A 23,698-nucleotide genomic window follows, 5' to 3' on the forward strand; every position below is an offset into this window, starting at 1 on the left:
GGCAAGCCCCATGAGTAACTGTCAGGTGGCAGAGGCATGGCTTGAAAGGGGAGGGAAGAAGGCTGACATTCCAGCAGCATCTCACATGCTGAGGGCTTGTTTCATAACCTGAAATGCCCCTTGCTTGAAAGGTCAGGGAGCAGTACCATAGCAGAACTACTTTGGACAGGTAGCTCCTTGTCTGGAATATTTAGCTTGGCAAGTTGAGAATTTACTAAGCTTAAAAGAACAGTTGACTCTCAAAAATAACCCAAAAAAACAAAGGATTGGCATAGTCTCAAGAGACGTCCAATGGTTGAGTAATCTTTAAGGTGAGAAATCTAAACACCAGTCAGATATAACAGTCACATCAATTTTCATGGGAAAAAAAGCAAAAATTTATTCCTCTTTATTTTCTGCTAGTACTCAAAGATTCTTATTGCATTATTGCTGTCCATTGGAGTGGATTCCTCCAATATTTTGGAGGAATCTTTGCCACAGCCAGTAAGAATTAATGCACTGATTTTTCTTGACATTTATATAGAAAGGGAGAATGAAGAAGCCAAAAGGAAGAATCTTCCCCTTTTCTTTGCATTTGTGCAAAGAGTTCTTCTGGATGGAATTTCAAATCTCAGTAAAAACAATTGCACATTCCTGAAACACTTTTTAGATGAGTTAAGAGAAAAAAACCTTACTTTCTCATACAAACAAATGGAAGTGGAAGGAGATAAAGAAAGAGTACTTTTGTTGAGTTTATTGATATAAAATCAGCTATTTTGGTATTTCTATCAGAAGGGAATATTACAAATGTCCTTGCTTCGGCAAAAAAATGCTACCTTTGGGAGAAGTGAGCTTAATTTGGATGTGTTCCCTTGCCTTTGGAATATCCCTGGCCTGGCACAATTATCCTTCCACAAAGGTCCTGTAAAATTTTCTGCCGTTGACACTTTGCTTCACTGCCATCCCCTGCCCCTTGACAGGAGGCATTTGTAACATTGTGGTGAAGAAGTGTGATCTCAGTGGGTTTGCACTGTCTCTTTGTACACTGACCAGATGGAAGACAGACTTCAGGCCAAACACTTCACTGGATTCCCATGCAGTACAGCAAGAAGAGGCAGTGCTGCTAACACCTGAAGCAGTGTCATAAATAAGGCCCTCAGGATACACATAGAGCCAGAGGAATATTCTGTTTTGCTTTATTTCATTGCTTTATACACAATGTAAGTTGAATACCACCATATCTATACAGCACAGAGACCTGTTTCTACTCATCACATTAGAAAGGGATATCAGTTGAGATATCTAGAGGATATTGCAATGGCATTTCCCTGTCCTGACATGTGACATGACTTAAAAAATACCAGTTAACCATTAGGCCTGGTTTCCAAAACCAGTGTGAAGATTCCAGGCTCCACAATTTTTCAGTAAAGCTCCTTGTCTGCTGTAATACCATTTCAGTGGCTGAAATGCATACTGAGGCAGAAAATGTAAAAACCTAAAGAGTTTCTGGAATTTTTTACCATGCAATATCTACAGGGACAAACAAATTCTTTTGAGTGGGAGCGGTTTCAGGCTCAAATGATCCAACACTTGGATTATGTCAACCCCAGTTCATGTCCTTCTTGTGTGGCAACATAACCACCATGACAGGTAGGCATAATCACTGCCAGGATGCACAGGGCGAAAATCAGACCAAAATAGTGCAGCAAACTTGCAACAGGACAGAAACATAAATAAGAACTACTATTGACTAATTAGTCTTGGAAAAAGCTGTGTGAACTTGATGCCCTGATGAACCACATTTGATGCAAATCCCACATGTATTGCATCACAGTCCACCTTCTTTTCATGGGATGCAGGATTTTTTCTAGTTTTTGAATTGATTTCCAGGTGTTGCTGTCAGCAGACAGATTTTGTTCACACTCATTAAAGAGGGCACTTCTGCAGAAATGTACTATTGAAAACACCCTGAGGACAAAATGAGAAGTTTCTTAACAGGATGGGTTTCTGCTCAAACTACTAATCCAGGAAGGAAGAAGCTACATGTTCAGAACCTCCCTGCCCTGTCACTCTCTCTGAGGAGACAACACTGGAAAATCTACCTCATAGTTTCATCTGGTATTTGGGTCTCCCTTACTCATCTCAAAAAAAAACCTAGGGGAGTCTGGAGATCAAGGAAATACTTCCAAGAATATTCTTTGATTCCTAAGAAGCACATAAGGGCATTCAAATATTTGAATCATCTGATTTGGTGTGAGTTTCCACAGGACCACTGTACTGCAGTACTGATTCCCACAGGTACCGCTCAATTCCTTCTGGTGAACTGAAAAAGCTCCACTTTGAAAGCTCCACGTTCATCCCACAGTATCTTTGATGAGACAAGTTCTCTTGGGGCCCCTCAAGTGGTGAGCTTGCCATTCCTTTGCTCACTGATGTACACCAGCCCTTCTTTGGCCCTTGCTGCAGGCTGAGTCCACCTGTCCTGGAACATGACCTGGCAGCATACACCACCTTCTTCATGTCTCACCAGCTGCTTGCACTTTCCTCTCCATCAGGTATTTTCCTCCCTCTTAGAGGGACACTGTGCAATCCAACCCAACACAGAGGCGTTGTCAGGAGGGGGCTATGCAGCTCCTTGACTGTGCTCCAGGGACTTCTGTCTCCCAAACGGATGTCAAGGGAGTTCATGAGAGTAGAAGATGTAGGAGGTTCTGTTTCTGCTAAAGCTTGGATTTGCTGCAGTTCTAGTCTTTCACAGATACTTCTTGCATAATAGTTTGTGGCTGCAGTATAAACTATACACTATTTGCAAGCAGGTCTACCTAAATCACAGCAGTTAAGATGCCCTGGATATAAGCCTGAATCTTCATGTAAGCTTCTGTAACAATTTACAAGGACAGCCCTACAAATTTTGTTGGTGCTAGTATCTTTTTTATGCTACCTTTAGGGATCGAGTACCCTAGATTTTCACTCTAAGGACTGTAATTATGGGTTGCTAGCAAAGGGATTTCAGAGGTATTGGGAGAGCATGAGGGATGATGGTAATAGTGTTATTAAATCAGTCCAGCATCTCTACAGCACATTGGAAGAAAATGCATATCCTGGATTTTTTAAGACATAACTTTGCCTTGTGAATATTTTTGAGAAGACATTTTCAAAAGAATAGAGAATAAGAACAATTCAGATGTGACAAAACAAGATGGTGTCCATGCTCTCACAGTCTTTGGGATTTTCAGAACTCTTTCACTGGTGCTGTGAAGGCGAGCAAGCTTAACAGAACATAACCACAGAATGGGCTGTCAGCCCAGTCACCATCCCCTGAGGAAAACGTGGCAAGGCAAAATGATGTCACAGTCTTGGGGGGTTGGCTAAAATGCAGACTAAAGATTTGCTTAGTCTTTGTTTAAAACACAGAAATGAAACAAACAGAAAGCAGTAGGTACCCACTGTATATGATTGCTCTCCAACAGTTGCTGCATTAGTTGCATTTCTGTAACAGCTAATGCAAAGTTACCTTTCTTGTCCCTTGGCTTTTACCAATGAAATCAACGGTGATCCAGTGGTGGGTGCCTACACCACGTGCACAGCTAACAAAATCAAGTGGCATCTTGGCAGATGGAGGCTGTTTTCACAGAAGAAAGTCACTAAAGATGGATAACATTAAGAGGAGGAAATGAGTGTTGTGATTCCTGCCAGTTGAGAATGCCCCAGGTAAGACATATACTTCCCAATTTCACTGCCAGCAAGCAGACTGTATTTTGTACCAGATGGAAAAACTCACCCTTACCTCACCTGATTATTTCTAAGTATAGACACTGACCCAATATCTGTTAGTTCACCAAGACTTATTAACACGGAGACTTCGAACTCAGGGACATTCCCACAAAGGCTGATTAATAACCATGTAACACACCTGCCCTTTTTTGGAATCCTCAGGATCACATTCCTGTCTTGAAAAGTTATGACACATTGGCACAAACAGTGTACTGCTTGACCTTAGTCCTACAGAAACAAATAGTTTGTCTCTCTAGTGTAATCAATCTCTACTTGTGTAAGAGAAAAAGCTGGCTGAAAGTCCTTAAGTGTCTAGAAACTCAACCCATCACAGTCTCCTTGAATGTCAGGATAGTAAGAAATACTTTGCACCAATTTTCTGTCCTATTTTTCTAGGCTATTGAGCTCTGATAAAATCCCCAGGAGTTTATACAGTTCATTATTTTAAAGGAAAAGAATAGCACAGGTAGATTAAAGTCAGTGGAGCTGCAGAAAAAGTGTTAAAATTACAAACTGGTGCACTATTTATAAATCTATAAAGAAGAACACTTGAGTGTATTTTCAACTTCAGCATGTGACCAGTCCCAGGGACTACCCCAGCCTTAATCTGTGCACGTGCCTACAAATTTTGGTGACCTCTCACAAGTTACGATCTCAAGTACACATAAGAGTGCTGACTGCTCTGCTGTGCTGCAACTGCCTCGCTACTCTAAACATCTACTCTGAATTAAACTTCTGTAAGACAATAATAATTTCCCACCATAATATGTCACCTTTTCCAACATGCATCAAGGAAGCAGAGCACTGCTTCTTTAAATGTAGTGGATACAAAACTATTTGATCCTATCAACTCCAGCTGGAGTAGAAGCTGAAAGTCTATAAGAAGCAATGTGTTGCTTAGTTTAAAATTCATGCATTAACAAATTCAATCCCATATCTAGTAAATGTTTTGTGATAAATGTTATAAATAAAAACCTATTTATTCATAACCTCATTCCTTTGACTATGAATCATTCATATTGCCAGCCATCAAGCATTAAATAAACACAAAGATTCTGTCTTGACTGCAAGTAAAATCTAGTTGTGTTCAAACACAAGAGCTCATTAGGCATATACAGATTCAAACACCTGCATTGTAACACTATGCCAATTCAGTGTGGTGAAACACATCAGAGGCCTCTGTGTCTGAGGGATATTACCCTAAAAGCCAGTCTCCCAGTCTGAGACACTGCACTCAGATACGTCCCAGGCTAAAGAGATTAGTCCCAGCCAAGGGATAATCCAAATCAATTTGGGCTATTAGCACATAACTCACTCTTGCCCATCCTTAATTACAAAAGAAATATCTCCTTTGGACCAAGAGCACAAGTATAGAACTCTTCTGCTTGGCTCAGGAATGACAGCAGTTTCAGTGCCAGAAGGCCATTCTCATTTGAGCAGAGCTCTGCTTCCCCATATTTTCTTTATTGAGCTAAGGCTTGAGAGGATCCATTATTAAAGACATCTCTGTGAAAGCAACTGAAGAGCATTATAAAGTTACAGGAAGTAACTTACATGGAAAAGTAAAATGGAAATGAGAGAGAGGCCAAACAATGTCAGTCCTCTCCCCAGAGATCTGCTTGTGGCACCTCTTCAAGAGAAGAAATACACTATGAATAAAATGTCACAAGCAGATCCTGGTCTCCAGTCACCAACTTCCCGTCCATCCCAACAGGAGCTCACAGCCCCCAAACTGGGGCTGAACACTTCCTGTGAGGCATGTTTCCAACACCACTGCCTCAAAGACCCCTTCCCAGCACCATGTGGAGATGGAGGAGGTGAAAAAACCTTTGTCTGGCAACCTCTGCTGATGTTGTGGTACCTGGGAAGATTACAGTTTACTCTTTCAGTTCAGAAAAACCCTGAAGTCTTCTAAAATGCAAGAGGAGCAAAAACTGGTCCAGTCAACTTAACTTGAAAATGAAGAGGGGGCTTACCGTGTTTACTTTTAAATTTCTTCCCAAGAGCCCTGGGATAGCTGCAGGCTATGACCCAGGATACTCTCTATTCTTGGCAGAGGGGTAAGAGCAGGGTGTGATTCTGATTTGTTATTGAGTTTTGTTTTTTGGTTTGGTTTTGGGGTTTCTTTTGCAATCCTATGCCTGGAGCTTTTTGACTGTGCTTTCTATGAGCTTGGGAACTAACTGTGCCCAACTTGAGCCACACTGCAGATGTACAGAAAAGCCTTTATCCATACTGCCTCACCACCCTGCTCATGGTAAGGAAGAAAAGAGAAAGCACAGTTTCTTCAACCCTTTCTCCAAACCAGTAGCAGCAAGACAGGAGAAGGCCAAAATTGCTTTAGAGGCACACACAAATATGGGCTCTCCTGACCACAGATATTTTGAAGAGAACAAGTTTTGTCTGAAGTCTGGGCAGCTCAGACACTGATGCAAACACATGGATTCTATCTGTATGTGAGCACTTGAGCTTCATGGTTATAAATTTTGACAGTTTGCTCAGCTTGGCTGCAGCATGAAATGAGTGCCAAATTGTGCACAAATTCAGGTGGTCAGAAGCCCACTGTGCTTGGCACATGACTTCCCATCTCCTGCACTGCCAACAGGGCTCTCAGCAGAGCCTGTGCACATGGCTGGGTGTGTATGCCAGATGGCAGGGCCAGCTCCTTCATCACAATCCATCCTGGCAATAGCTGGTGCTTTGCCAGAAGAGGCCAAATGACATTCCGCAGCACTGGAGCACTTGCAAGATTCTAGTCAACCTTTTGATAAAGACCAATAAATGACATTAACTTGCTAAATGAGTTTTATAGAGGTTTACTTTCCTGGCCTCACCATCTGCATCTCCTAGAAAGTACAAGCATTTGGTCTTGGTTTACTGAAAATGAGAAGAATATCATACCATAAAGCAAACCATAAATCCATAGTTCTTCCATAGTGATTGTTTTGTGGGTAAGTTCCAAGGAATAATTCTGAGAAGTATGCAAGAACTGCTTTCTACTAATCAGGCTTAAAATGGTTGTAGAGAATATCTAACTCTGTAGGATTTTTCTTCCTCAGCTCAAAACAGTTTAGCTTTTTTTTTTTTTTTAAAGTCATATAAGGGATATGAACAGAAGGGAACCCTACCTACTGAGGTCATTGGTTTGCAATCCAGTTACCATGATAGCTAATAAGTTAGAATTAGGAAACTCCTGTTTTCTTTCTCCCACAATTAAATCACAATTTTCTTCCATGACATACAATGTCTGGAACAAGGCATAGAACTGTGGAATTACCATAGATGTGCTGAGGTTTATGAAAACTTCAATTTTATCAGTTTGACTTACTGGTTATTCTTCTATTGCTATTCCACTGAGTTATAAGATTTGTACTAAGCTTTGTATAAAGTCATAGTCATAAGTCATAAAGTCATAAGTCAATAATTGTATTTCTGTTTTGGTTTTGCTTGCTAGTAGACAGACTACAGAAATTTAAATATATATTATGCTTCAGTAGAGAATTTACCCACTGTTGTGAATAACAGCAAAAAGCAGAATAGGCCAGAAGAGAAAATCTCTGGTCGCTTAGGTACCAATTGTGGTTCATCAAAAAGGACTGCTACTGCTTAGGAATTCTCATCAGAAAATGCCTATTTATTGAATGTGTATTGCCCTGAATGTATTACAAAAGAAATGGTGCTGATTAAATTTTCTCTATATTTAAAAATATATATTTTAAAAGACTTCAATCAGCACTTTGTCAGTGCAGTTTTTAGTCCCTAATTCAGAAATGACATTTTGGTTGGAAACGTGAGTTCATTGAAATTAATAACCCAATATCACTTGAAAATGAACCACTATTTAATTTCAAATTGGTCTGATCTTTTTATCTACCCTTCTCACTACTCTCTGACATTCAGTTAAGGATATTTTCCAATACAGGCTTTTGAAAGGAAAATGTAGACAACCAGATTTTACTTTTCAAAGAAGAAAAAAAAAATCCTATCAGTTCTGATTATTCAATTGTGTAGCAAATAAAAAGAAAGTTTACTTGATCTTTTTGCTGGTTTTACAAGTTGAGTCACTCAGCCAGTCAAAAAGCTTCAGAAAGCAGATGTTTCTATTTTCTGCTGAAGCCTGGAGACATTCAACTGAAATTTCACTGAACAGCCAAGCTGTTAGTATCACACTTGTTATCACACTGGAAAAATGTGAATTAGAATTACACATATATCAATTCATTAGATGGTTGGAAAGAAAACAAACACACAATAGTTACTCACTGAAGTCTAAATGCAATTGTCACTAATCACAGTGAGGAAGAGAAATTAGGAACTTCACAGCTGCTGAGACAAAAGGAATAATGTACTTCTGAGGTCAAAAAAAGGTGATCAATATGCCTTTATCAAAAGTCTTTGTGACATAATAGCTTCATCACTGTACTTGTCTCATCAAGAGCAAACGCAAAAAGATATACCTGGTTTCAGTCTTTGCACAGAAGCTGAGCGTTCCTGTATCACATTGATTATTGTTGACTGGAAGAGGAGCCTCAGCCAGGACAAAAAGATGGTGATTTATACTCTGTGTCTGGAAAGCATTGTCTATGTATTGTTCACTTTTATTCTTCTTAGGCAGATGTTACACTTGCTTACTGCTGCTCAGAACATGGAACATATTTGCTTGAAAAGTAAAGCAATAATCTTAAATAAAAAAGATGTATGATTGAACACATCAGACCTGATTTACAACAATTCATGGGTTATAAAAGCTTTGCTAAAGATTTGCCTTCTCCGCTTGCTGTAGGTGGTAGATGCCAGCTGGTTTAAAATCTGTTTGCTTGCATTTACTTGATTCCTTTCTTTTACTCTGATGTTGATTTCAAGCAAAAGAGAAAGCTGCTACTGGCATGGAATGATCCTTTATTTTTTTCTGAGGAGGTAGGAGAAAAGGATTTCAGGTAGTTTTCTTCTTATTTTTCTTTTCTTTTTTCTTTTTTGTTTCTTTTTTTTTCTTTTTTTTTTTCTTTTTTTTTCTTTTTTTAAGCTTCAGTAATGTTCATGACCCTCAAGTTTTCTGACTTTCCTAAACACTGCTGAAGTGTTGGCAATCTATATCACTTGAGAGGTACTGAGAAAAGCTCTGGACTAAAAGCGATTAGTGCACTAATTGCACAAAAAGTGAAGCACACAGACAGCCTTGGACTGCCCGGTCTGTGGTGTTTGGCAGATGCTCTCCATCATCAGGGAGCAGACTCCCTGGGACCTTGCCTGTCAGTTGGCCTCAGGTCACCATTACTGCAGTCAAGCACATCCTATAACCCCTCCTGTAAACTGGTCAAACTTTAAAATAATTTCAGTAGTACTTCCTTTTGGAGTACTACTCCAGAAACTACACTGCTGTAAATGTACTTTATCACTCCTATAGTCCTCAGGAGAGCCATCTGTGAAACCCCAGGGTTTCATAGATTATTTGACCTAAAGCTAAGTAATTTTGTTTGTAGGGTTAGTGTTCAGCCCCACTAAGGAAGCTGGAGCAGATTAAAACATCCAGCACCCACCTACACGTGCAGCTGTGACACCACAACCTCAGTGCTCCAGCTCCACAGGCCAATCTGGAAATGGCCACTGAACCACAGGCACAGCAAACATCCCACCACTGTGCAACAACCTCACAGTCATTAGCTACAGAGCATTTTATATCTCTGCAGGCACACAGGTTCTACAGGATCCTCCAGTCTTCTGGTGTAAATATCTTCTCAAATGAGATCCCATCTGCCCAGGACTGCTATAGAGTCCAGCCAAAGCCTTAAGTTCCAGGACCAGCTCTGCTTGCACGATCTGGCAGAAACCAGATTTACTGATAGGCATTTGCACATTTTATAACTTCTATGACCATGAAGCAGGTGCAAGAAATGCTAGAGAATAGTTAGGACAGCATATGAAAAATCATAAAAGGCAACAAAAAATAATTGTACGTGGCAGAATTTATCACCTCTCCAGGGAAAAGATTCTGCCCTCTTGATCCAAACTATGTTCTGATGTTACCTTCACCTCAGGTTTTATAATATGTTAGCCAGTGGACCATTGATTATTTAAAATAACTGAATTCTATGATACCTGCCTCAACTTTTTTTCTGTTTAACACTATTCCCTATTTTTGGAAGCTTTTTTTGCTCATATACACATCATTCCCTATTTATCATGGGGTCCACAGGTGTAAAGTCAGCAATGGATTTCACTTTGTGGATTTTGGGTTTGTTTTTTTTTTGAGAATTCACTTTCAATTAGTTGAAGAAATAGAAAAGTGTTGAATCATCCATCATATATCTAGAGTGCACCAAGTTGTCCTTCTCAGTATACAGATAATGGGGAAAAATATATTGGGCCAATGAATTTAAATCACTTAAAACGGAGGAAAAATAAAAATAAATTTAGAAGCTTAGAGTTAATCTTTTAGAATTCTCTCTTGCTTCTTTACTGACTATTTCTATAATGGATGAATGGGAGAAAATCTGTAAATAGCAAATCTCTAAATAGCAGTCAAAGGGTTTTAGGTAATTTAGTGAATTTTAAACTAAGATTCAAGGGGCTGTCTCTGAGCCTGACACTCCATTATCTTGCATGTTAGTAATTCAACAGACTGCTTATGAAACTGGCATCCACCAATAAAGCCCTGTACTTTGCAGAGCTACATATTAGTCACAAGTCCTATTTATAATTCTTTATGTATTCACCCATTTATCTGGTTGTCCAAAGACTATGATTGTTCTAAAATATTCTAAGTTCCATCCCTAGTTACTGACATGCCTTATATAACCTAAATGATGCTCAGGTAACCTGCATCTGCTTGCTTCCAGCTGTGTGCTCCCAGGAGCCTTATGCTGGATGGGCCCCGAGCACTTCCTGCAAATCCCCAGTGTGGTGCTCAGTTTGACTGAGCCTTACAGTGAACCTCTTTGCAATGTGCTCTCATCCAGCTGGTGCCCTTTTCTTGCAGCAGAAAAGAATGGTCCTTTGCAATATGAGTAAATTTAGAGTATTCCTTGAGTTCACGTGGAACTAGATTTATTGTCTGTTGCTGTAAGTTTTTTGTATTGATGTTGTTTGCTTTAGCAATTGCTGTTCTTTGCTTTATCTCAGTTTAATATGGAGTTAAAGGGCATGAACTTGAAACTGGGAATAAATGTGCATTCGACATCCTGCTTGCTGCTTTTACTTTTCATGTCTAACAGACAATCTGAGTTTTTTTCAAATTCTTTTGCTCATAATTGGCCATTGCATGTAAATTTGAGTGTGCAAAAGCTGTTAATTAAGAAGCTGGCTTGGGAAATAGCATTTTTAATATTCCCCTTTGAATCCATTGCATAATTATTCCATCCAATTCGTCTTATACTAAGAAACTTTTTGTTGTTGTTTTTGTGATGAAGATGTAAAAGTAGAAAGGTTCCAATTCTGAAATATATCACCCAGTCTTCAAGAGTCCTATTTTTTCTTCAGTATGTGGTTCACCATCAGTAAAGCATTTACAAATTTGTCTCTGACTGAGCTGTTTCAAAGATCTTGCGGTCATGCAGAGATACTTGATCTATACTTTCAGTCAGTTAGATAGTAGATACATGCTAATGTTCTTATCAAATATCAGTCTTGAATTACATTATATTCAATCTCATTTAGAATTCAATGCCAAAAGGACTGGTTATGGAGGTATTAGAGTTTGATATGGTTACCTGTCTTCCACTGAAAAACTGGTCTGCACAGAAAGTAAAAAGTTCTTCAAAATGAAGGCAGGAATTACTGAACTCACTTCCCACTCTGTTATTTGGCTTATTGCAACCTTGCAAAGTTTTCATGAAAATTTAGCAAGTAAAAATTAAATTAAATCTTCTTTATTAATAAAACAAGCATTAAATGGAAGTAGAATGGAAAGATTCGTTACTTATTTTTCTCCATTCATTACCTCTTGCTCACTATCTACTGAGAGTTTGTGGGGATGTTTTTTATCACTTCCATCAAGATACAAAAACTTCTCCCATTTTCCCCCTGAGCTGACTCACTTTTGACCTGGTTACCTTCCCTTTACTTCCAGAACAGTAGATTATAATGCATTAAATTCTATACACTTTCAGACTGAGATCCCTTTGAACAAGCATGACTGCATACCCTAGCAATGCTATCACTAAAATAGACATACTTGTTTCCAGCTAACCCTTAATAAAAAATATCTTGTATTTCACTGAAAGCATAAACTATCATACCAGTAATTTATACCTTTTAAACATTCTATCTCAAGCTTTAAATAGGCAAATAATTTTCTACTTTCCATTTTCCACCAATAGATGGCAGGTGAAGCTCTAGAAAATTATTCACTTGATACAGCATGAGATAACCTATAATTTGAAAGTACTAGCCAGCTGTAAATTACTGCTCTCTGATGCCTCTTTAGATGTGATCATGACTTAGTTCTAGCCCATCCACCTTGCATTTCAAACCTTAGTCTAAGTTTAGGAATACCACCATGTTGTATGTAGAACTCTTATTTCTTTTGTCCCACTCCATTAGGTCAAACCGAAGTTTGTGCACACTGAGTTCTCTCTTGGTTGAGAAGGTACTGTCAGTGTGGTGTAGCAGCTGTTACATTCATTCAGTGCCTTAAGTCTGAGCTTTCTGTAACTAAACAAGAAAAGCTCTGCACTCATACACATGTCAGAAACCACAGCAATTATAGGCCACAACAGAATAGCTTAAAGCTCAGTGATTTCCAGTTCCAGAAAAGCTAGGAACACAAGGAGGGAGTGCAGGAGGAGAAAGAGCCTACTGCACTGACAGAGCTTATTCTAATATATGTCATTAAGGATGCTCCTAATGTGTTAAAATAATTCTTTATATATGATGCTGCATTTTTTTAAATCCATTTGCTTTTTCCAAAACACAAAAGCAGGAGGGATTGAATCTTGTTCACATACAAGCTAAAAGGACATGGTGCTAAAAGTCACAATAGAAGGATAAAAAAAGATGAAGAGTCATGCTATAATTGTTTTAAGGACAACAAATAATATGTTGTAGTCAATTAATTGTAGGATCTAATTGAAAAATGAATAGAAGTGTGCATAAACCACAGGGGTTTAGGATTGCAGAGCACAAAAGGATACCTTTCCCTCTAGGCAATCTGCATTAGTAAATGTACATTATTTTTCCTGCAAAATGATTTCCTGAAATCAGTCTGCCTCATAATTACCCTGCTGTTACTGGCAGTCTAAGTATTGATGACTAAGTGACCATTAGAGCTCAGCTGCTTCTTGTATATATCACAATGCCTCCTCCAGGCTGACTGAGTAGACAAATTTGATTGCTCTCATCCCTGTATTGCACCTTTGATGATTTCTATTAATTCACTCCATTCAGTAATCCTTACATTTTTATAAGTTAATTTATTTTTCTGAGCTCCACTTCTAAATGTAATTTGCAGAATATATTCTATTATATATGGTATCTTCCACTTTTTTGCTGGCAACAGCAGCAAAACATGAATAAAACCCAAGGGCATCAGGAAACATCAGTGGTTAGACACTGAACAACAAAGATCATGCACCTCATTCACTCAGAGTGACTATTAATCACTCTCTACCAAAAATGTTAAAATGTTACAGACAAGAAGGGAGGATATCTAAAGCTGATTCAAATGAACAGCTTTCCAGTGAACTGGGGAAGTTTGGCAGCGTACATCATGACCAAAACAAATTACAAAACCTAATTTTGGATGACCAATTTAGGTGTCTTTGTCTTTCTAGCCCAGACAACAAAGACAGCAGAGCTGTTGGAATAACCCTCTGCAGAAAAACCTTGACTACACAGGAACCTGAACTTCTGTCTCTATCACCTCAGACAAATACCCCAAATAAGACAACATGAATGACGCCTTCAGATACTGTACCTGTTACTGAATGTGAAACAAATGTGTGCAATTAATAACCAAATTCCCAAGGGCCAGGCCGCAGCATGCAAAACCAGCACATGACCACAGACTTGACAGTAACAGGATGCTAAGCTGTACATTACCTTGACTCTCAAATAACAGACAGCACATTCTATCACAACAGAACTATTAAATAATCAGACTGTCTCAAAGCTACACATTTGCCCTTAGCTTATCTTTGCTTGGAGCCTCTCTCCCTGAAGAGTAAACTTTTCATTCAAACCTCAGCTGAGAGCAGCCTGGAGTCAGTGAAACTGCAGAGAAAGGTCTGTAAACAATACCTGCTCTGTAGAGAACAAGCTGACCTTTATATATTAAACAAAACAAAAAGGGTTGATTGATGCTGGGCAGTACCTGCTCTCCAAAATATTAAAACCAAGAAAGTCAATGGAAGGTTAGTTCATGAACATACAGTGTGATAAATAATGTCAGTGGGTGGTGGGGTAGGGAAGGGGAAAGCATAATTTGGTTAAATATTTAGGGCAAAAAGCCTGTATGGTAATCTGGAAAAAGAAAAAATGTGTATTGCTGACCTCTGTTAAATGGAAAAAAAAACCCACCAAAACAACCAAACTTATGTTATCTAGAGCAGGTCAGTTACTGAAGTCTTCATGGCTCATTTCTTAAATTCTGATTTACACAGTAAGACATTGTAGGTTTTTAGAATAAGAAATCTATTTGTAAATTCCAACAGATAATTACAATTTAGCCACAAATGTGCTACTAATATAGAAAAGGACAATCTAACCTAGATAGAATCATGGAATTGCTTATGTTGGAAAAGGCCCTCCAGATCATCAAGTCCAACCACAACCCAGCATTGCCAAGTCCCCCCCTTAAACCATGTCCCTCAGGGCAACATCTACGAGTCTTTTAAATACCTCCAGGGCTGTCGACTCAACCACTTCCCTGGGCAGCCTGTGCCAATGCTTTATAAACCTTTCAGTGAACAAACTGTTACTAATATGCAATTTAAGGCAGTTTCTTCTTTTCCTCTCACTTCTGTCTTGGGAAGAGACTGATACCAATCTTGCTATAACCTCCCTTCTGGTAGTTTCGGTTTCAGTCTGCCTGCATCTTGTGGATCCCCACAGCTCTCATCCAGTGGTAACAGGACACAAGTGCAGCTATTTACAGACAACTACAATATTGTCTCAGAAGCAAAAGGCACAACCCCACAGCACCTTTCCAATACTGTAAACTAGGACCTAACCATGTAGTGAAAGCAATGCCCAGGATGGAATTACCTCAATACAAAAACATTTATGCCCAAAATGTAATGCTGTCCTTGTCATGTTTTTTACATGCTTTAACTGTGGTTTCTAGAAGACAACAAAAATGCCTTTGGACAGGAGAGGAGCTACCTGGCATTAAAATTTTTTGCAATGCAGGATGACTTGGAGGAAGTAAAGGATCATATGATTATGCAATAAATCTGCTGAGAATCTGAGATGAAAGAGTTGAGATCACTGAAGTCAAGAGGTATTTCAATTTCAGATCAGCATCTCTCACTGGCTTTTAAGCAAAAATATAAATCATGTAGCTCCAAAAAAATAAGTTAATAATCAGCACATTTTAGGCATCTTTGTTGAAAGTGAGGAAGAGAACTCTGCTAATGAAACATGAAAGTGCAGGTACATGTCTTGGGATTGGCTATTAGGTAAGCTCTGAATAAAATTGTGGCAAAAAGAAGTAACTTTTCAGACAACTCCCAAAAGCAAAGTTATGATTACATTATGAATCTGTGTTAAAGGGACAAAGAAGCTTGTGAAACCAGTGGAGAAATGTGTAAAGATAGGAGAGAGAAATAAGTAGTTATCCAACAATAAATGCATTCAGAAGATCAGCCATAACACTTATTGATGTGGACTGACTTTCAGAAATTCTGAGCTGAGTTTGACAGAAGCTCAGGATCACTGAATATCAAGAAAATTTACTTTATTCCTGTGCACTCTGTAACACACTGCATAGTATCCCATTCATTTTAGCTGCAGACAAATGACTGAAAACTTCTACATTTTCCTGGTTACAAACTAAAACTATTTACCATTGGTGTAGCCTCTGTGAAATCCATCAGGAGGTCACCTGGCTCCAAAGCAAATGTACTCCCAGCATCTGTGGAACTCTAAAGGCAAAAAAGAAACCCAGCATTGGAATAAAGAACCATTTAATTTCTGTGGGGTTTTTTTGTTATTTTTGTTCAGTTTTTTAATTCCTTAAAGCACAGATTGCCAAATGGATTTTAAATTTCACACCACATTTTTCAGGTGTGGCTACTCAGGAAAGATAAAAAACATAATTACACACCTTTAAAATCCGTGTGAGTAATCTTGATCCACTGCCCACTAATGCTGAGGAAAAGCTGTTATGGATTTTATCTGGGTCTTGGAGCAGGCTCTCAATACTTCCTTACACAACAAGTTAAACATATCACTACAACTCTGCATTAAAAACTGCTTTTAAATGTGGAATTATTCCATCTAGGGAAAACCTTTTACTGCTTTTAAATGTAGAATTATTCCATCTAGGGAAAATCTTTTACTCCCAACTCCCTCCTATCCTTCCTGAACCCTCTCCCAAGTGACAAGAGCTCATCCCTTTGTGTGTTACCTTGCCACCAGGCGAAACCTGTGCTTGTCCTTCCGATGTTTGTGGCGTGCACGTTTTCTGCGACCCGGGAGAGGCTGAAGACACAGGTGTTGATGCTGCTGCTGCTGCTGCCAGTGCAGGAGGAAGGTCATCTTCATCACTGCCATTGATAAAAACAGACAGATTTTCTCATTAAAAATGCCACTGGAGTTCTGACTGCACTTGTGTCAGAGGAGGCACTGGTAAGCTCTATGTCTGCTGTGGTGCTTTGAAGTGAAGCTCCATTTACTCTTCCCTCTAAAAAGCAGCTACCTTTTCAAATAAATTAGATTTTTTTTCCAAGCTTTAAAGATCCCTTAAAAATGGATTGGTTAGGTACTTCTCATCTGCAAATGGAAATCTTATGGTTATTAGGTGCAAGTAGTGTTTCTATGGATTATGTATATATGCATGAGTGAACGGACTGGATATTACTCCACTTTAATGTTTATTCCTTTCCATGGAGGCTGGCAGCCTTGATAAGAACAGATATGGTGACATCCATCCATGGATCTGACTGCTTCATTGGCTTCAGACAACACTAGCTTTGACACCCATTATGGAGCTAGTCTATGCTTCTATTTTCAAACTGTACTTAAAGGAATTTGATTGACTCCAAAAAGGGTCTCTTTAAAAACATTCTTGTGAGGGTATCTTTTTCCTGTCCCATTTATTCCATTTATAGAGAAAACATTTTATTTAAGGTGAGGGTGCCTGCCTCCCCTGGGCTTTAGGCCATCAAGCTGAACTCTTTCTATCTCACCTACTGTTACTACTAAATGGAAGCCAGTAAAGAATGTTACACCTTCATTTACTTTTGCAGAACCCTATTGACTGCAGATCACTGGGATCAGTCAGCCCTGAGTCAGGATGCTTCCAGTTGTTAATTGCATTTGGATGGAGGTAAACAGAGTCATAATTTGGCCTACAGAAGCCTTATTACTGGGAATGATGTGTGAAAAGACTACAGATTGACAGCTTAATGCACAGTGAAAAATAATGAGAAAAATTACTTCTGCTCATAAAACAGCACTAATTTTAACTACCAATTAGGTACTCACAGTGCACAGAAGGCTGCCATGCCAGCTTGACTGCATGTATCTGCCTTGCCAGATACTTCCAGAACAGAACTACACTTGATTTAGTGCCACTTGAAGGCAGCATGCCTGGACAACACAAAAACCTTCAAAACTACGTGACATACAGGTTATGCAACTTTATGCTGGGTTACCTAGCATTGTTTTTTAATTATGATGTAAGATTTTGGTGATTAATATTATCTTTTTCAAACTTCATTTTTTATTCCTTCTGGATAGGGATAGAATTCAGCACCATAGCAGGCACAGTACACAGGTTTTATGCTGGAAAGAAATTGTGAAATATTTTGGACCTGTTGAATAGACATTTTATTAATGTAACAAGCCCAGAGCTGAGCTGTTGACCTAGTTAATCTCTCTTTCAGAAACATGTAGATGACATTTTCCCAGTCCTTGGTCTCCACTCTCAGCAGGAATTCACTGGCACCCTCCCCATTCTTTCTGAGTCAAGTTCCTCTGGTGTATACAAGGAAGTGGAAAAATAAGAGTTAGGGTTGATTTATCAGCCATCTAGCCATGAGCACACTAGCTGCAAGACTGAGAAATGGCCTTTACTGTTATTACTTTCACAATAATCCTTCGCTGTTTCTTCACATTTCCCATGTTTGCATTCCAGATACAAGATAATTTAAATTGAGCAGAATTTGAGTTTACAAAAGCAAAAAAAAAAAAAAAAAAAAAAAAAAAAAAAAAAAAAAATGAGGGCCCATATTTTTCACTAGGGAGTCCTTGGCCCTACACATGGCCACAGTATAGGTGGCCCCTGTGGGTAGATGTGCACATCTGCTGTTCCTCACACCTTATCCTGGACAACTAAAAATCCACATGGGAGCAAGACATGTTCAAAACTATTCATCAAAACCTCATCAATCAAAAAGTGATTGTGTGTTTCCACATGCCAGTCTTGCCCTCTTGGACAAATACCAGTTTGGCCAATAGCTCATTTTCCTCTTAGCTTCAATTTGACTAGTTCCTCTGTTTCTTGTCCTAAATAATTTTTCAGTTTTGGTAATGCAGATTGTTACAAAGACAACGTTTTTAACGGTGAAACAAAAAGCCGCAACATATTGATATTTATTAGAATCCTTTTTAAGAGACAAGAAATATATTTATTCACATTAGAATGCTGAAATCCTGGATGGACTAACAGTTGCCATTCCACACAGAAAGCATACATATTTTTTTCCTTTATAATAGCATTGGTAACCTTGTATTTATAAGTTTATGCTGACATTATTCCTTTTTCCCTTTAATTTCTGGTGGCCTTGTCTGTCTTTTCATGGGAGGACAAATCAACATTGACTTTCACTTCTGCTCAGTACCTCACATCTCTAGAGACTTACAAGTGGAATGAATTATGTGTAAATGGGATGCCAAAGCCCTCTAGGCACAGATCCCTCTTTCCAGGACTAAGAGAATTCGTTTTGCTGGCTGTAGCTGTAGCAGGCTCAGCAATTTCTTCATGTGACAAATCACAGAGAGGGAGGGTGCACTCTCTGAGAGGCAATGGCTCGCAGCACAGCTTGATGCCCCAACAACTAAAGAATGTTTTCCTCATTTTGAAAATGGGGTTGTAATGAAGCCAACAGAGCAGCTTGTTCCAGCTCACACCAGGTCTTTGACATTTCATGTGGTAAAGAGGTTTTTAATTCCTAATCCATAAGCTTGGGAAAAGGTGGATGGCCTGCAATTCAAAGGGTTAGCCACTGCAGAGGAAAGGCAAATTAATTTTGTATTAAAAGCATGAAGATTCTCAGTGATGAAAGGAATGGTATCGGCATAAGATCATTATCATGTAATTGCACTCATGACTTTCAGAAGGCACAGCTAGAGCAATAATTAGCATCCCCCTTCATTTTCAGCTGTAGTAGGCAAAACCAAAAAGATAATGCTGTATGTTACTCACAAACTGTACTGCCTTGTTAACTTCCTCACACGGGGAGCTTTAACCTCCTGCTTTTCTGCAGGGACAGTTGTTGGTGTAGTTTCAGGTCTCACTGGAGCTGGGCTTCTAAAAATAGCAAGAAAAACATATGTCATAGAGGCTCTATTTAAACTACTTCAGGCATATCACCAAAGTTCTAACTCATCGACACTTACTTATCTTGCAAAGTGGCTAGTGCCCATTGGAGTTCATCCTTTTGTTCCATTTATAGTTCACTGGCCAGTGTGTGTGTGTGTACAGAAAAGGATGTGTGAACTCACCCTCCTGTGCTGGGCATACCATTTATAGAAGCAGCCACTGGTTACAAACACAGAGCCTATGTGAAAGACCATGTGGAAATGTCACTGTTTCCAAAATATCACATTTTAATAACAGACCAGCAGTTCAGTCATGTCAGAAATATTTTTACAAAACATATGTTTAACAAAAACTATTTTATGAATTGTGAAACCTGTTCTGTTTATAAAATTTTTATTTGAAATTAAACATTATCCTTCCACAGTTGAAAGAACAGCTCAAGGGAAATGAACTAATGGATATGATCCAAGAAAAATGATCAATTTTTTTCCAGCTTGCTAGAAAAAAGCAAAACTCAGATGTGTTTCAGATGCTCATTATGTGAAATACATCTGCAGAGCTTCAACAAAGGAAAGACATGGCAGGAGGAGGTCCACATGAAAGAATCTTCTCCTTAACCATATATCAGTAGAATTAACTCAGGCTTCAATTAAAAAAAATCATAAATACTAAATAAAAGATCCTCATGATCTTGAGAGGAAACCATTTCAACCATGAGCTTTAGGGGCATGAAGACACATGAAACATCTTAAATACTGCTTTTACTTGAAGAAACAGGTTATGATTAAATACACTATATGTGTACTATCAACATAATAAATATGCCAAACATTAAAAAAAAATTTGAAACTCCTGATTAAAATTTTGTGAAGTGGTATTCTGCCATCTAATCTGAAGTCAGATTCTAAATTATTAACTTGAGCAGCCCTACTGATTGCTGATGGGACTGCACATGCACTGAGGTACATTTCACAAATGGCAAACGTTTTTCTAGTCTACTTACATTGTATTAGCCTTCTAAAGCCTTAATAAGACACGCTTGTTTAATTTTCACTATTGCAGATCCCTCTGATGCCCCTGTGTGCTTTAAGCTTTGCTAACTCTCTCTCTGAATCTGATGTTGAGCTACAACAGAACCTACTGAGATGGCACAGCCTTCAGGTTATATATTCAGTTTTCCTAAATATTTCTTAGTCTTTGGAGAGGTCATAGAGCATAAGATGAAACAGTGGAAAATAGTAAAGTAAAAAGGGCATAAATACATAATAAACCTGATTACTAGTTCCCCTTCTCATAAAACAACTTTTGTCAATTATTTACCTGTTATTTGTTCCCATTAATTTCAAGAAGTTGGTATAGATAGCAGTAAGATATCAATATCAGACATATTTCCTTTCCCCTATTCAAATTTCAGTGTCAATCATTTTTATCACAGATTTCTCAATGATATTAATGCAGAACAAGCCAGCCAGATCTGAAGGCCTTTTGCTGAGTTTGTTAGGCTATTAGGCTGGCAAATAAGGGAAAGATAAGCAAAGTGGGGGGGAAAGCCCAAATCATCTGTTTTAGTCTTGAATTCAATATATCTGACCTGAAAATATGTGAATCAACCTCATTATGGAAGCTCCCAAGTTTTTTTTTATCAAGTCAGACTTCAGATTGGAAGATAACACTAGCTCTTCTTTTCCTGAAACAAAGGTATCTTTTGGCTACTGAAAAAAAATTACTTGTTCTAGTTACCCAAAGTGATTTCCAATTGAAGTCTGACATAAGCAGGATAAATATGTTAAGAGACATTAAACAACAGAAAATCACATTCTGAAGGGGTGTAAATGACTGTAATTATTTTCAGCTCAAATATATTGGCTGACATTCTTGCTCTGTATGAATGGTCCTCACAACTTTCCAATAATTTTGTAAGAGGATACCTTACAATTTTTAAAGCTTTTCACCAACTCAATGAGAGTGGAAACAGAGTGGTGTAAACTACATGAGTTGGATAACATTTCCTCAAAATGATAGCAAGTGATGAACTAATGCTATGAAGCGGTTCAAGAGACAGCAAAGTGTAGAATAGGAAAGCTGGTTACAAATCTATTTCCAGTTCATGAGTGCTTCAAATTTCTCAGGACAACATTATAACCTGTGATGTAGTCAGTCATATACTTTCACACAAAGGAAGATTTGAAGTGATAATTTCAGCTCTTTTATTAAGTTTAATTTTACAAAGCCTATGTATCTCCTTTGGAATACCGTGGTTTGTAATTTAAGAAAAGAAAAGGGAAGAGGTGGGGCTTTTGAAGCAATTATCTCAATTATCACAATCAAATTTTTGTTTGAAAAGATATAGTGCAATTTTGTAACTAAAGCAGTTTGCAATGATTTCAAAGCAAGTTATAAAACTCACTTATACATATGAAATTTTTTTAAATTCTAAGTCTAATTAATGCTGAAAAAATGTTTAAAATGAAAAATTTCACTCAACTGTAAATAAAATGTTTGAGATACAAACAGTGCCTACTCTCTAATCCAATAGAAAGATGAAAAACGTATTATTTTCCTTTGACTGCTGCAGATTTTCAAGTAGGAAAAAAAAAAGGTCAAGTAAACATTAGACACACCTACTCCTTTTTCAGCCATTGTAATTGCTCAGATAAACTTATGTTTTGTACTACACCAATAAAGTATTCTACTCACTTATCTTGCAAAACCAATACCATTTTAAAAGCAAAATCTTCTTTCCCATTATGATAAAATTTTGCCATAAATTTTGTTAGAGGCTGGTGGTAGCAAGTACCTTTCCCCTGCTGTTTCTCAGGCCTCTGGGGAAGAGACAGGCACCATTTATTGCATATTTTGAGAAGCTGCAGGTTAGCTAGGATGAAAATTGAAGTTACTCCCGAATGAAAAGGAGCTGTGGCAATGCCTCTACCCAAAGAGGCCATTAGCGCAAGATGAAATGTTAGACTAGTCCTACAAATGGCAGAGCTGGAATTTTGTCCTCATTAAAACCTTGCTAGGTTACCTCTTTCCACACCAGGCTAAAAATTCCACGACAGCTCCTGTTCCATCTTCAAACACTTTTCCTCAGTCTGGATCTGCTCAGAACTGTTGCTACTCTCTCTACAGCAACTAGATGCAGGAAGTGCTCAGCTTGATCAACCCAGTGCCCAATCTGTCTTTTAAAAATGGCAGGCTTTTAACATCATAGAAACTCTTAAAAAGTCTCATTGATATTCCAGAAAAAGTAGCAGAATAACTTCTGTTACTATCCTTTGATTTCTACAGCCAGAATTCTTATGTGGAAAGATATGATTTTGGAAGAGAAGCCCTGTAATTATTTCAATTATTTAAATAGAGTGATTATGTGCAGATATCACCATTTCAAGTTTGTAGTCCTATACAAATTACACAGCTATATAAATCACAGTAGTCCTGTACAAAGGATACAGCTTGAGGAAAAGTATAGGAGGAAAGTGTTAAAGGATCAGTGGGACTCAGAATTAAAATGAAAAATAAAATGTACAGTGTATTAAAGTTCCTTTAGAAGGCTCTTTTTCAATGTCATTAATTCATAAACCTTTTTCCTGTAACAGTACCCAACCACTACTGCATACAAATGAAGGTACTGAACCAAGACAGAGTTACTTAATGACCTGGCACCTTACATAAAAATCTGTCGCTTCCTGGTGAGAATGACAATAACAACCACGAATGTCAGCATGCAGTGGCAGGTCAGCAGAAACTGCCTGTGCACTGAGAGCCCCAGCACCCTCCTGAGTCACAGCCAGCACGCTCTCCTGAACTAGCTTCAGCCTGTTCCACAAGCCTGCACAGCAACACAAACATGACCCAGAGAGAGATCTCCCCCAAACCCAAGGAATCTGTTTTGTTCTCAGACTAGCAGCCAAGGAGGTGACTGAAACCAAAACTACTCACAAAAAAAAATTACCCTGTGGAACATTTCAAGTGAGCACAGATGTACGCTGGTTTACCTTGAACCTTCCTTGGGGGCGCAATGCATGTGCTCATGCTGAGGGACTCAGGGTGTCCCACCTCACCTTGGCTCTGATTGCAAGGCTGAGGCTGCACTGCTCCTGCACCACCCATTTTTGTGCCATGGCTTCCTTGTCCCCTGCTTGGGAGGCTCTGGACAGACCTCCATGCTTGTTTGAAACGTGGCAATTGGGCTATGTGGGATAAAATGATTGTCCACGTCATAAACTGATGGCATTAATTAACTTC

General features: G+C 38.6%; 1 protein-coding gene across 2 annotated transcripts in view; it reads right to left on the minus strand.

Moving 5' to 3' along the window:
• Window positions 1-23,698, minus strand: part of EPB41L4B (erythrocyte membrane protein band 4.1 like 4B) — a 169,420-nt gene that overhangs the window by 14,002 nt on the left and 131,720 nt on the right. For both annotated transcript variants that reach the window (XM_058042194.1, XM_058042185.1), the window contains exons 20-22: window positions 19,337-19,441; window positions 16,316-16,454; window positions 15,753-15,830 (exon numbers count right to left, since the gene is read on the minus strand). In XM_058042194.1, the coding sequence (XP_057898177.1) occupies window positions 15,753-15,830; window positions 16,316-16,454; window positions 19,337-19,441 (322 nt within the window). The remainder of the gene's footprint in view (window positions 1-15,752; window positions 15,831-16,315; window positions 16,455-19,336; window positions 19,442-23,698) is intronic.

The sequence above is a fragment of the Melospiza georgiana genome, chromosome 1, assembly GCF_028018845.1.
Source record: "Melospiza georgiana isolate bMelGeo1 chromosome 1, bMelGeo1.pri, whole genome shotgun sequence".
NCBI lineage: Eukaryota > Metazoa > Chordata > Aves > Passeriformes > Passerellidae > Melospiza > Melospiza georgiana.